General features: G+C 37.0%; 1 protein-coding gene across 1 annotated transcript; it reads left to right on the forward strand.

Annotated features, from left to right (window-relative positions):
- The first annotated feature begins 354 nt into the window (after positions 1-354).
- On the forward strand, positions 355-10,857 carry pck2 (phosphoenolpyruvate carboxykinase 2 (mitochondrial)). The gene is made up of 10 exons (XM_079862981.1): positions 355-1,161; positions 4,812-5,027; positions 5,421-5,605; positions 6,292-6,498; positions 6,982-7,169; positions 7,309-7,471; positions 7,782-7,997; positions 9,345-9,482; positions 9,594-9,689; positions 9,779-10,857. Exons 1-10 carry the CDS (start codon positions 1,130-1,132, stop codon positions 10,246-10,248), a joined length of 1,911 nt encoding a protein of 636 aa, XP_079719107.1. The 5' UTR covers positions 355-1,129; the 3' UTR covers positions 10,249-10,857.
- Positions 10,858-12,229: the final 1,372 nt, after the last annotated feature.

Consider the following 12,229-nt stretch of genomic DNA (forward strand, 5'->3'; position numbering starts at 1 on the left):
AAATAAGTAATATCAAAATATAGAAATACAAAATAAAATAAAATAAAAACATTTAAATGTTTATAGCTTCCTTGTTTTCTTTAAATATAATGTTGCTTTTTTTTTTTTTAGGTATTATTAACTAAAAACAAACGCTTTCCCTCATATTTACATTTACATCTTGCATTTAAATGTCTCTTTTTTGCTAAGAACATTTTTTTTAAAACGATGCCTGTGGTAAATACAGTTGAGAATTCAATTACAGGTTACAAAATTAGGAAAATATCATAAAAATGCCACAGTGAGACAGTTTTAATACATTTAAACCATAGACTGTAAAAAAAGATTTAAACGTGTCTCGAGCCCCACATAAACACAGATGTGATGATGAATGAAGCGACGTCACAAGGAGCCAATAAGCTTCCGCCTTACAATGTTCACTGAACGTGAACAAACACTCAACTATTATCAACATCTGCTGACGTGACACGAAGCAAATACCGACGACGCTCACGTGACTTCAGAACTCGATAAAGAAGCTTTAAAAATAAGATTCACTTCTTCACAACTTTGCTCAGCCGTGTGTTTTGCAGCCGGGGTTGAGCAGGGACGCCGGGCGGAGCACAGTGAGTCTTCGCGGAGTCGATACAGGAACCAGTGTGCGCTTGCGTCAGCCTCGCGATTCACTGTATTTGAATGACTTAAACCTTAAACCTCTTCAATGACTCAGAAGCATCAATCTAGAGCTTTTTGACTGAAATGCAACAGCTAGTTTTTCCACTTTGCCGTGTTTTATTGGAAGCGCACGCTTTTTATAGTAACAAATTAAACTTATAAAATATTTTAATCGACTTGGAAGTTTGTCAGCACAAAGCTTTATTTATTATTGAAACATCCCAGGCTGGTTCGTAGGGAGAAGAGCGTCATTGTTAGTTCAGGATCTGAGCTGAGGGTGGGATCAGCTGATGATAAGTTACACGTGTTAAAGTGCAAGGGTCTTACTTTACTCTCCTCTACCTCAAGAGCTGGATTATCACTATCTCCAGTCTGATATGAGAGGTGCACAGGACTGAAGAGGAACAAGCCACCCCTCTCATATCGTTTTATTTTTATTTTATTGTTTACTCCACCAATTTCACATACACGAAATATGTCCTGCCTGTTCCTTGGAGTACTAAGGAGGTGAGTCTCTTTTAGTAATTAATAATCTCTTTAAAATAAGGTAATAATATTGTTATAACAATAGTACAGTATATAGGGGTAATATTGCCTATTACCTTGTTTTTATAGTAGTTGATCAGAAATCTACAAAAAAATTAAAGGTATGGGTATACTTTTAATGATTTTCTGCAGATATTATTCAGTATACTGTATCACACCCTTCTCTTTCCTGGGTAAACATCCTTGTTTTATAGTTTCTTTTGAGGGTAGATACTTAAACCTGAAGTGAACCTGAACATTTGTTAACACCCTGTACAATTGCAGTGTCAACTCCCCTGTTTTATTTGAGTCTACTAAACTGCAACAGCCTGTTAATGCAGAACAGAGTAAATTATAATAATCCAAAATCATGGAGTCTGTTATTGCCAAATACTGACATTTGACACATATTACATCTCACTATGTAATAGTGTACTATGCACATCTCAAACTAGAGTTATTGAGTGTGTCACGTACAGGAATGCTGAAACAACCTAAGTCACGTATAACTGGCTTTTTTCTTTTGAGTTTAGAGACTCAGTGTGTATAAAGTCTGAAAAACAGGTTATGAATGAGCAAGTGTACCATCACCTTTGTCCAAAGTCACAGCAAGTATTTGTGAGTCATATGTACCATTGGAATATTTAGAGATCAATCAAATCTTTTTTAAAGCCAAAATAATGTTAAACGAAAGTTTTCTAAATCCCCTTTTATTGCATCTGTATCTACTCTGCCACTCTCTCAACAGAATGAGTGATTACATCAGCACAGGACTTCAAGTAAATATGCTCAGTGTGAAAGTCTATATAGCCAAACTTTACCCTGCAGATGCATGATACAGGAACTGATTGTTAATGACGTACGTGTGTGTGTTTTGAGTGAAAAATCCTCCTCCTAACTTGTTTAACAGGTTATTTTGCATTGAAACGCCTTTGGGGTACAGCCGTGATGCATGCATATGGTTTAGAAAGAAAGCACCATTTTGGCCCATTTTACTATTGCTCACATGTCTGACATTAGTACGTGTGTTATGTGTTCATGAATGAACATGGTGTGCTTGTATAGGGCCTTACCCTGTTTAACCAGACTCTGAGGGGAGGGGAGGGGAGTGAATGCCAAGGAGGCCGTCTGATTGGTCGGTTCACATGGGGGTGTGAGTAACTGCCTATGATAATTAATGGCGTAAAGCTGAGTGGCTTGATGAAAGTGAGGAAACAAGGGGTCAAAATTGTGACTTTAATTACATGCAGGCATTTTTTAAATATAGCCTTAAGTACTATGCAAGGTATGTAAGTGCATTGTATGAAATGGTTAGTTTAAATGTTAGTAGTACATAGTAGTTAAAGACACTTCATATTAAGTGGGTCCAAAAAAATCTGAATTGCAAGTTATAAAGTCTGAATTGTGAAATATAAACACGCAATTGAAAGATTGAAAGAGAATATGATCCTCTTCTGCCCCATTTTCTGCCTCTTGTCTGTTTCTTTTCATTTGATCCAATTTACATTTATGCATTTGGTAGATGCATTGACATTCAAGGTATGCTTTTTATCAGTTTGTGTGATTAAGACAAAGACATTAACTTAATAATGTAAATTAAAAGCATAGTAAATTATTTGCTGTAAATAATTTTTATTTTTTTATTTTTTTTAGACACTGATAAAACATATTTTTCCCCAAAAGGACTAATTAAAATCTGAACTGGACTGGGTCAGCAAAAATAGTAATAATAAATAAATAAATAAATGGTTCCAAAGGACACTGTCTTGCAGCTTCTAAATCACTTATCTTTCAGTTTCGGTCAAAGATCTGTGTTAAAGTACATCCAGCAGTTATGATGCAATATTCATATTGCTGAGACACTGTCAGCTCAAATGAATGTTGTTCAGTCATTAATTAAAAAATGTCATGGATCACATATTCATCTTTTTTATACATTATCTACAGTCTTTAAAGGTGCTCTAAGCGATGTCACGCGTTTTTTAGGCCAAAACATTTTTTGTCACTTACAGCAAACATCTCCTCACTATCCGCTAGCTGCCTGTCCCCTGAACACACTGTAAAAAAACGCGGTCTCTGTAGACAGGCTCCACAAAAGGCAACAAAAACAAACTGGCCCAGCCTGGACCACGAAACATAACAAACAGTGTTGCAGCCAATAACCGACAAGAATGATTTGGGGGTGGGGGTTGGGGGGTTAGTTCGCATGCACATGAAGGAGGGTGTGGGGAGTGGAGGAGAGAGAAGCATGAAGAGGGAAGTTAGCTAGAGGAGAGATGTCCTAGACGACAACTAACGTTAGAATTATATTCTCTTGAATTTTGATATGGCCGACACACGATTAAAGAGCCGACGTTCCGATGAACAAATAGCAAAGAAGAGGGGAAAAAAAAGTCCCGAATTTACATTTGAAAAAGTTCTTGACAGTTTCAGGAAGCACAGAAGGGAGGGGGAGGGGGAGGGGGAGGGGGAGGGGGAGGGGAAGGGGGAGGGGGACGAGATGAGGAGGAGGGAGGGTCAAGCTAGCCTCCGTTTTGTTTGACAGTACTTTGAACGTCAACAAGAAGTGATGTCACCCAACATCGCTTAGAGCACCTTTAACTTAGACTTTATATTGAGTTGGGTTTAGAAATGTTCCACCTGAATCTGGAGTATAGGCTTTTTTAAATTAGCCACCTTATTTTTAGCATAAGAGCACTCACCTTTTTGACTTGAAAATGCAAGTCTTCCAGTTATTTTTGCTGTACAAACAGTCCATTATTCTGCTTCAAATTGCATAGTAATCATAAACACACAGGTTTGTCACACAAATAGTTTTCACGTTTACTGCATTTGTTATTATTGAAAAGGCTCTTTTTGCGTTTGAATGGACAAATTTACACAAAATGATATATAAATTGGTGAGTATTCTAGTAAACATAGTTGGTTATGTCTTAAGTGAATGTAAACAGTCGAGAAAGACAATGCATTGTACAGTATCAGTATAATGGATCTGTGCATTCGTCTCAAAGTGACAGCAGTCTAATATTCCTGCTGCTGTCTGTGTTTGTTATGTTAATCAATTAACCAAAGACAAAGAAATAAATCAGTCACTGCTCTTGACTGAATAACTTTTTAACTTTAAGTATTAATCTATATTTCACTGATACAGCGAAGATTATGCAGTGTTATTTTACATTTGATATATTGTAAAATATATAGTGCAGTAATGTTGGGAATAGTGAATGGACAATTTCCGATACAGACTGTCATCAATGTTTTAAACAAAACAGTTGAGTGAATGATTCAAATGATTCACAAAAGACCGTCACTTGTCGCCACCCACTGGCATATTGATATAACTTACAGAAATTGCTCAATAATTCCCACCACTAATGCACAAACTGACAGTCCTTCTGGTACATGCAAACACAGACAAGCGGTGTGATACAAACGGTGATAAGTCATTGTTGTTGGATTGTATATCAACACTCTTAACTGGTCATAATAATTTTCTGTTTTGTATAGTGTGTGTGTGTGTGTGCTTGTTAAATGTGTAAAACTAACCAAGAATGAAGTGTTTTGAAGGTTGATCCATGCTTATGCCATTAATCTTTAATTTGATGTACTAATGTTTGCATGTGTCCATGTAGGCGAAATGCCATCAGCACAGCTTCAGCGGGAGCGCGGTCTCTCGCCTCCATCCCCTCTCTGCCATCGTCTGTGGCTGAGTTTGTGTCTGGAGCAGTGGCTGAGTGTAAACCTGCTAAAGTGCACGTGGTCACAGGCACACCAAATGAGACAGCAGACATCCTGGCCAACCTGGAGAAAGAGGGCATTGTAAAGAAACTCAGCAAATATGAAAACTGGTAAGTTGGTTTTTTTTTGCTGATCATATTGGAAGTATTTTAAAGTGCACCTATTATGCTTTTTCAAGATATTACATATGTGGTTTCAATAACCAGATGCATTTACACTGGTCCAGTTTCGTCTCAGACCACCACCTGATCCTTTCTTTAACTATTTCAGGCACTGTGAGAAAAGAGGTAATGATGCAATGTATATTATGAGAACATTAAAAAGTGTTTTTTTTTTTTTACCTTGAATGCATGTAAACCTATTGTTGGAGACCTCCAAAATAAAATGAAGAACCTTTATAATAGCATAATAGGGGCACTTTAAGAAATACTGATGATAATATGAATGGTCTGACATAACCCTGATTTAAATTTCCCCTAATTCATAATCATTTTTGTGTGCAGCTGGCTGGCACGTACTGACCCTAAAGATGTGGCTCGCGTGGAGAGTAAGACAGTGATCGTCACGAAGGTCCAAAGGGACACTATCCCCATCCCCACCGGAGGTGCAAAGTCCCAGCTGGGCAGCTGGATGAGTGAGGGAGACTTCCAGAAGGCCAGAGAGGACCGCTTTCCTGGCTGCATGGCAGGTGTGTGTTACTCAAATCAGTTGCTGAAACCTGTCAAATAGTTCATCCAGCCACCAGAAAAAAATAAAAGTTGAGGAAAATATGTCTTAAAAAATAACAGAATTATTTTATTGGCTTATTTATATAATAATATTATAAAATGTATTGATAAGTTATTGAATATGACAAAGACAAATGAAAAAATCAATGAAAACATGCAATAATAATGACACCACTGTGATCCAGGCATCTGAATCAGCTTTTTAAAATACTAAAAGTGCACTCGTCTATATTGTGTGCCTGGATATATGCCCGGTTATAATGCTCTTCTCCATTATTTAATCATCATATGATGAATTACTGCTGCCATGATCAATGGTAAATGTACACAAACCAGAGCTCTCTTAAATCAAATTGTGTTTTTGCTGCGGCACCTGCCTTTCACGGACAGCAATAGTGCAGTGTAAATAGCGTCAAGCAAAAATAAATATTATATATAATAATCTTGACTAGTATAGAAAGGACGCATGTTTGCGGTTTAAATTCATACAATTAAAATTTCATACACAGAATCCCATCAGTAGAGCTTAATTTGTATTTAACCTGGAATGTACCTTTAAAATCCAAAAAATACACATGCTCATGTAGGATAGGCTGGGAGGAAACTGTAAAAGTCTGAATATTTCTTACTTTCTATCCCTCTGTAGGACGCACTATGTATGTGATCCCCTTCAGTATGGGCCCTGTGAACTCTTCTCTTGCTAAGTTTGGTGTTCAGGTGACAGATTCTCCATATGTGGTGGCTAGCATGGGCATCATGACACGCATGGGGACGCCTGTGCTGGAGAAACTAGCAGAGGGGGCGGAGTTTGTGCGCTGCCAGCACTCTGTGGGCCGACCTTTACCACTCAAAGGTACCTTAACTGCTTTAATTTAATGTCAGATTAAATGTAAATGTGATTCAATCCATCAAATGAAACTCTAAAGTTACTCTAAAATAACTAATTTTGTTGCATTTTCTGAACAAAACCAATATTATTATCAGTTTAATGTGTCCTTGTGGATTAAAAGTATTAGGCCTGGTTTCACAGACAGGGTTTAGATTAAGCCAGGATTAGGCTTTAGTTCAATTAGGACATTTAAGTAGCTTTTATAATTGTTTTTTTTAGAAAAAAGCATTACTGGTGTGCATCTTGAGACAATACAATGACATATTTTAAGGTATGTCAGTGCAAGTTGCTTTCAGTTAAAACAGCTCAAATGTGCATTTTAGTCTGGGACTAGCTTAAGCCTGTGAAACCAGGGGGTAAAAAAAAGCTTACTTCCCCCAAACTTTTGAATGGTAATGTATATATATTTTTCTTATCTATATCTCTTTCTCTGTTTTTCCCGCACAGCTCCTTTAGTAAACAGCTGGCCTTGTAACCCAGAGAAGGTGTTGATCTCACATCTCCCAGACACCAGGCAGATCTTATCCTTCGGCAGCGGTTACGGTGGAAACTCGCTCCTTGGAAAGAAGTGCTTTGCTCTTCGTATCGCGTCACGCATCGCCAAAGATGAAGGCTGGTTAGCTGAACACATGCTGGTATGGGACATCAGACAAAATCCTGGCTCTTGCTTGCGAGTTTACAACAATGCATCTTACTGTTGTACTACTCTCTTAGCTGGAGTATTCATTTATAAAACATGATGTTGATAATCGTCCCTGTTTCTCTTCCCTCCAGATTCTGGGTATCACAAATCCTCAGGGTGTAAAACGGTACATTGCAGCTGCGTTCCCGAGCGCTTGTGGGAAAACTAACTTGGCCATGATGAAACCATCACTGCCAGGCTGGAAGGTGGAGTGTGTGGGCGATGACATCGCCTGGATGAAATTTGACAGTCAGGGTGAGAATTATGACTTGTCCTAGACAGCATATGCAACTATTGACACAAGTGTGGGTTTATGGACAGCCAGTAAATGATACCATAACTCTTATTTTAGCATGTTTATTGGGCAGCAAAGAGTGAACTAATTAAAATAGAAATAATTGCATGGCACAGCTAACACTTTATAAATAACAGTTGCTCAGGAACAGGTTTGCTGTAGTGTATTAATGTATGACGTGAGGAATATGTTGAGGAGAATACTGTTGTTTATGATTATAAACAGATGTTTTCAATACAAACGGTGGTGCATTTTGACTCTCTTCACCAGGTAAACTCAGAGCTATTAATCCAGAGAATGGTTTCTTTGGAGTTGCCCCCGGGACATCCCTAAAGACCAACCCTCATGCCATGTCAACCATCTCCAGTAACACAGTGTTCACTAACGTAGGAGAGACCAGCGATGGGGGGGTTTGGTGGGAGGGACTGGATCCACCTGCACCTGGAATCAAACTCACAGACTGGCATGGAAAATCTTGGAAATATGGTAAGATCATTGATTAGTAAAGTCATTTTGACAAAATATTTCAAAATCCCTAACCCCTTAACTGTCACCCCCCTTTTTGAGCATAGACTTGAAAATGCGCTATCCAAACTTAAATTGTTGTATTTCATGAATGCTTTGGAATAGACATAAGGTATATAAGACATAAGGTTGGTCTCTTTTTAAAGAAGACTCGTCAGATTATATAGCATTTCAAAAAATGAAAAAAGTAAAAAGGTTATAGAAAACAAATGTACTGTACTAACATTTTTGTATTTCATACAAAATATATATATTACAAAACAATTTATGCTATGAAATCAAAGCCATGTATCTAACCAAGTTGTGTTCCAAATTTGAAGTTGATACCATAAAAATTGAAGTTACCATGAGATTTTGTTTAGGCTCTGTACCAAAATTAACCACCGTGTGTCACCTAAAATTTATTTATTTATTCGTTCTCCTGTCACAAATTAATAAAAGTCTGTGATCACTTCTATCACAAAACAATCACCAAATAAGGAATGTTGAGTCTTAGACCTTTCAAGCGATATGAGTTTTGTCAAGAAGAGTTTTGATTATAAAATAGTGCAGTAAAATGTGTAATATGAAACATGACATCGCCCACTAGGGGGAGGAGCCTGCTAAAATAAATGTAAGTACTGTTTCCAAAAAGAATGCAATGTCTGATTTCAAAATGGTTTTCACAGGATGAGTGTGTAAGCTTTCGAATGATACCTGATTGATGATTAATAAAATATGTGATAGGGGAAAAAAGCAATAAAAAAAAGCGCTAATCGTCCCACTGACAGTTAAGGGAAACATTAATTAATATATAAATCTAATTTATAAATAAAATTATTAATTGCGCCCTATGCGCCCTTGACACAATCCCCACTTCCTTTTTCAAAAGTGTGTTAAACTGTTTAGAAGCAGATCTCCTAGAAGTGGTAAATTCCTCACTTCTCTATAGCAACATATTGAGCAATTACAGACCAATCTCAAATCTACCTTTCATAGGCAAGATCATTGAAAAAGTTGTCTTCAATCAGCTGAGCAAATTCTTAATCTCAAATGGATACTTTGACAATTTTCAATCTGGTTTTCGACTACATACATGAACTCAAATTTATAACTGTATCATTTGTCTCTTTTAATTCCTTTTATTATTGTTTTAATTTCCCTTGCTTTTATTTTGTGCTTATTTTCTTTGCAAAGCACTTTGAATTGTCATAGTGTATGAAATGTGCTATATAAATAAACTTGCCTTGCCTAATAAAAAAAAACAACTTATATGATTATTATATAAATACAACTTTTAATTTGTATAGCTCTTTTTCTGTTTCTCAGGTGATTCTACACTGTGTGCTCACCCGAACTCCAGGTTTTGTGCCCCTGCTGGCCAGTGCCCTATCATAGACCCACGCTGGGAGAGTGATGAGGGCGTCCCTATTGATGCTATTGTATTTGGTGGCAGAAGACCAGAAGGTGTTTATCATTGAATCAAAACTTTTATACCAAGATATTGTTATACTACATACAACTACGTATATATATGATGTACATTATATCTCAAAATGTACCTGTCTATTTTCCCAGGTGTGCCTTTGGTGTACGAGTCCTTTAACTGGCGTCATGGTGTGTTTGTGGGTGCAGCCATGAGATCTGAATCAACAGCTGCTGCTGAACATAAAGGTACAAACTTTCATTTCTCCTGAAACTGAACAAAAACCTAATATTGCTATTTTTCATACATGACAACATATATGGCTAATTTTCCTCAGGTAAAGTAATCATGCATGACCCCTTCGCAATGCGTCCTTTCTTCGGCTACAACTTCGGTGACTATCTGACCCACTGGTTGAGTATGGAGACGCGCAAGGGCCCGACCCAGCTCCCTAAGATCTTCCACGTCAACTGGTTCCGGAAAGATCAGAAGACCGGCTCTTTCCTGTGGCCAGGGTTTGGAGAGAACGCCCGTGTCCTTGAGTGGATCTTCAAACGTTGCAGCCGTACCAGTGAAGACGAGGCTGCCACCAAGAGCATTGTGGGATGGATTCCACAAAACGGTGCCATAAACACAGAAGGCCTGGGTGGGAATATTGATATGGGTGCCCTCTTTGACCTGCCCAAACCCTTCTGGCAGAAGGAAACTCAGGAGCTTCGGACCTACTTCACCCAGCAGGTTGGCGCTGATCTACCGGCACAAGTGGAAGGAGAGCTGAAGGCGCTGGAAGAGAGAGTGAGGGATTGAACAGACACTACCTGATTAAATTACCTGTGCCTGATGTAGATTACCAATTGATGTTGAGGAGATGTGAGGAATAGGATGGGTTGAGGTGGAGGTAACTGTTTTAATGTGACTGACTGTTGCACTGCAGTGGACACTGCATCTGAGATACACAAAACCAAAAAGTTCACTAGATGCCAAAAAGTTCACTAGATGGCATCAGTGCCTTATTTTATCTTACAGTAGAAGCTAAAAACTCGATTTACTGTTTACATGCTATCTACCAAAATGCCATTTTAGATTATCTTCGTTCAAACAAGGTGACATGATGAATTTAAACCACAACATCTTAAAAATGTATAGTTTATGAGTACACTACCGATTATCTAGTCATTTTAAGCAGAAATATCAGACATGTCTTCAAGGAAAGCACCAATATCATCATTGGTTACCTAATGAAAAGCGAATTTTTATTTCCAAAGAGTTTTACTTTTATTCGTGTAATATGATTGATGTGATTCAGGATGAGCTGGGGTTGAAGGATCTGGACCAAAGAGTACCAACGAGTCTCGGTCTTTGAATGTGTGTATGTTTTTACCTGAGCTGACTGAATAAATACAACTCTAAAACAAACTTTATGTGCGTCAGTCGGTTTTCTTATATCATGACAGTTGCAATAAACTGTCTTTCATTAACTATAAATAAAGATGGAATGATATTGTGTGTTAAGTATAAGTGTTTTATACTTCACACAATATGCCATAAATCTCACTTGTAGAGTGTCCGTTCTGTTTTATCACATACGATTCATTGGGAATGTGAATTTTACAAAATTAACAAATACTCTTCAGTGATAAAACACTGAATTTGGTTCTTAGTTAACCCTGTTAAGTCTGACATAAGAAATAAGTCATAAAAAAAATTACATTTTTTTAATGGGACAGTTAAACCTTAAAAATAAGTTTGCTTATGTGTTATATGTTTCATAAAAGATTTGATAAATCAGGCTTTTATGGTCCATAAATTATGATGTGGTGAGAATATGGAACTCAAGGTTATTTATATGACCAAAAAGTAAGATGAAATTCTGATAGCTGGTTGTGTAAATCAATGAGATTTTATAACAGTATAACAGGCTATTTAAGATTACAACAGACTAAAATGCATGGAAATACATAAATAATCTCCCAGTAATATGTCTGAGAGAGAATTTAAATGCTTAAATTTATGATCATAGATATGTAGTTTTTCTTGTGTTCATCTGTAGTTTTTAATATCACATTTGATACTCAGGATTGGTTTCTCAAAAAAATTATGTATGATCAAATAAACCTAAGCTTCAGTCCAGTTTATATTTCACAGCGAAAAAACATGTGTTCCACGACTTGAAGGGGACATTTTTACAATTATGCCAAAAGGCCTTTTACTTGGTAAAAAAGGGTAAACTATCAAGAGCGGAAGGCATGTAAAAAACTGTACAAAAGGTTTTTCAGCAAAATTTTGATCATATTGGAAAAATGGGTCACACTTTAGATTAGGGTCCAATTCTCACTATTTACTAACTATAAACTATGACTTTTGTCTCAATAAACTACTAACTGATGCTTATTAATACTTAGCAAGGTAGTTGTTAAGTTTAGGTAAGGTAAGATTAAGGGATGTAGAATATGGTCATGCAGAATGAGGCATTAATATGTGCTTTATAAGTATAAACAGCCAATATCCTATTCATGCTAATAAGCTAATAAACTAGTTAATAGTGAGAATTGGACCCTAAACTAAAGTGGTACCAAAAAATGTCGATCAAATTGATAAATATATGAGCTGTGAGCATAGAAATTATGGAAAACCAAACTAATTATGTATTTTTTGCTATTAATTAGTGTTCTCTACAAAATGTAGCACTCAACCATGCACTCAACAAAGAGAGACGTCGGTGCTTATTTTACTGTAGCAAGTGTGCTGCAAACCCCCAGACCTACACTATCATACAATTAAAGCAAGG

The sequence above is a fragment of the Squalius cephalus genome, assembly GCF_949319135.1.
Source record: "Squalius cephalus genome assembly, chromosome: 25".
Taxonomy (NCBI): Eukaryota; Metazoa; Chordata; class Actinopteri; order Cypriniformes; family Leuciscidae; genus Squalius; species Squalius cephalus.

Excerpts from the sequence above, each read along its gene's own strand:
- pck2 (XM_079862981.1), top strand. The coding sequence starts at position 1,130 with ATGTCCTGCCTGTTCCTTGGAGTACTAAGGAG. Across the intron at positions 7,472-7,781 it reads GATGAAATTTGACAGTCAGG|GTAAACTCAGAGCTATTAAT; the intron begins GTGAGAATTATG and ends TCTCTTCACCAG. Across the intron at positions 9,690-9,778 it reads AGCTGCTGCTGAACATAAAG|GTAAAGTAATCATGCATGAC; the intron begins GTACAAACTTTC and ends AATTTTCCTCAG.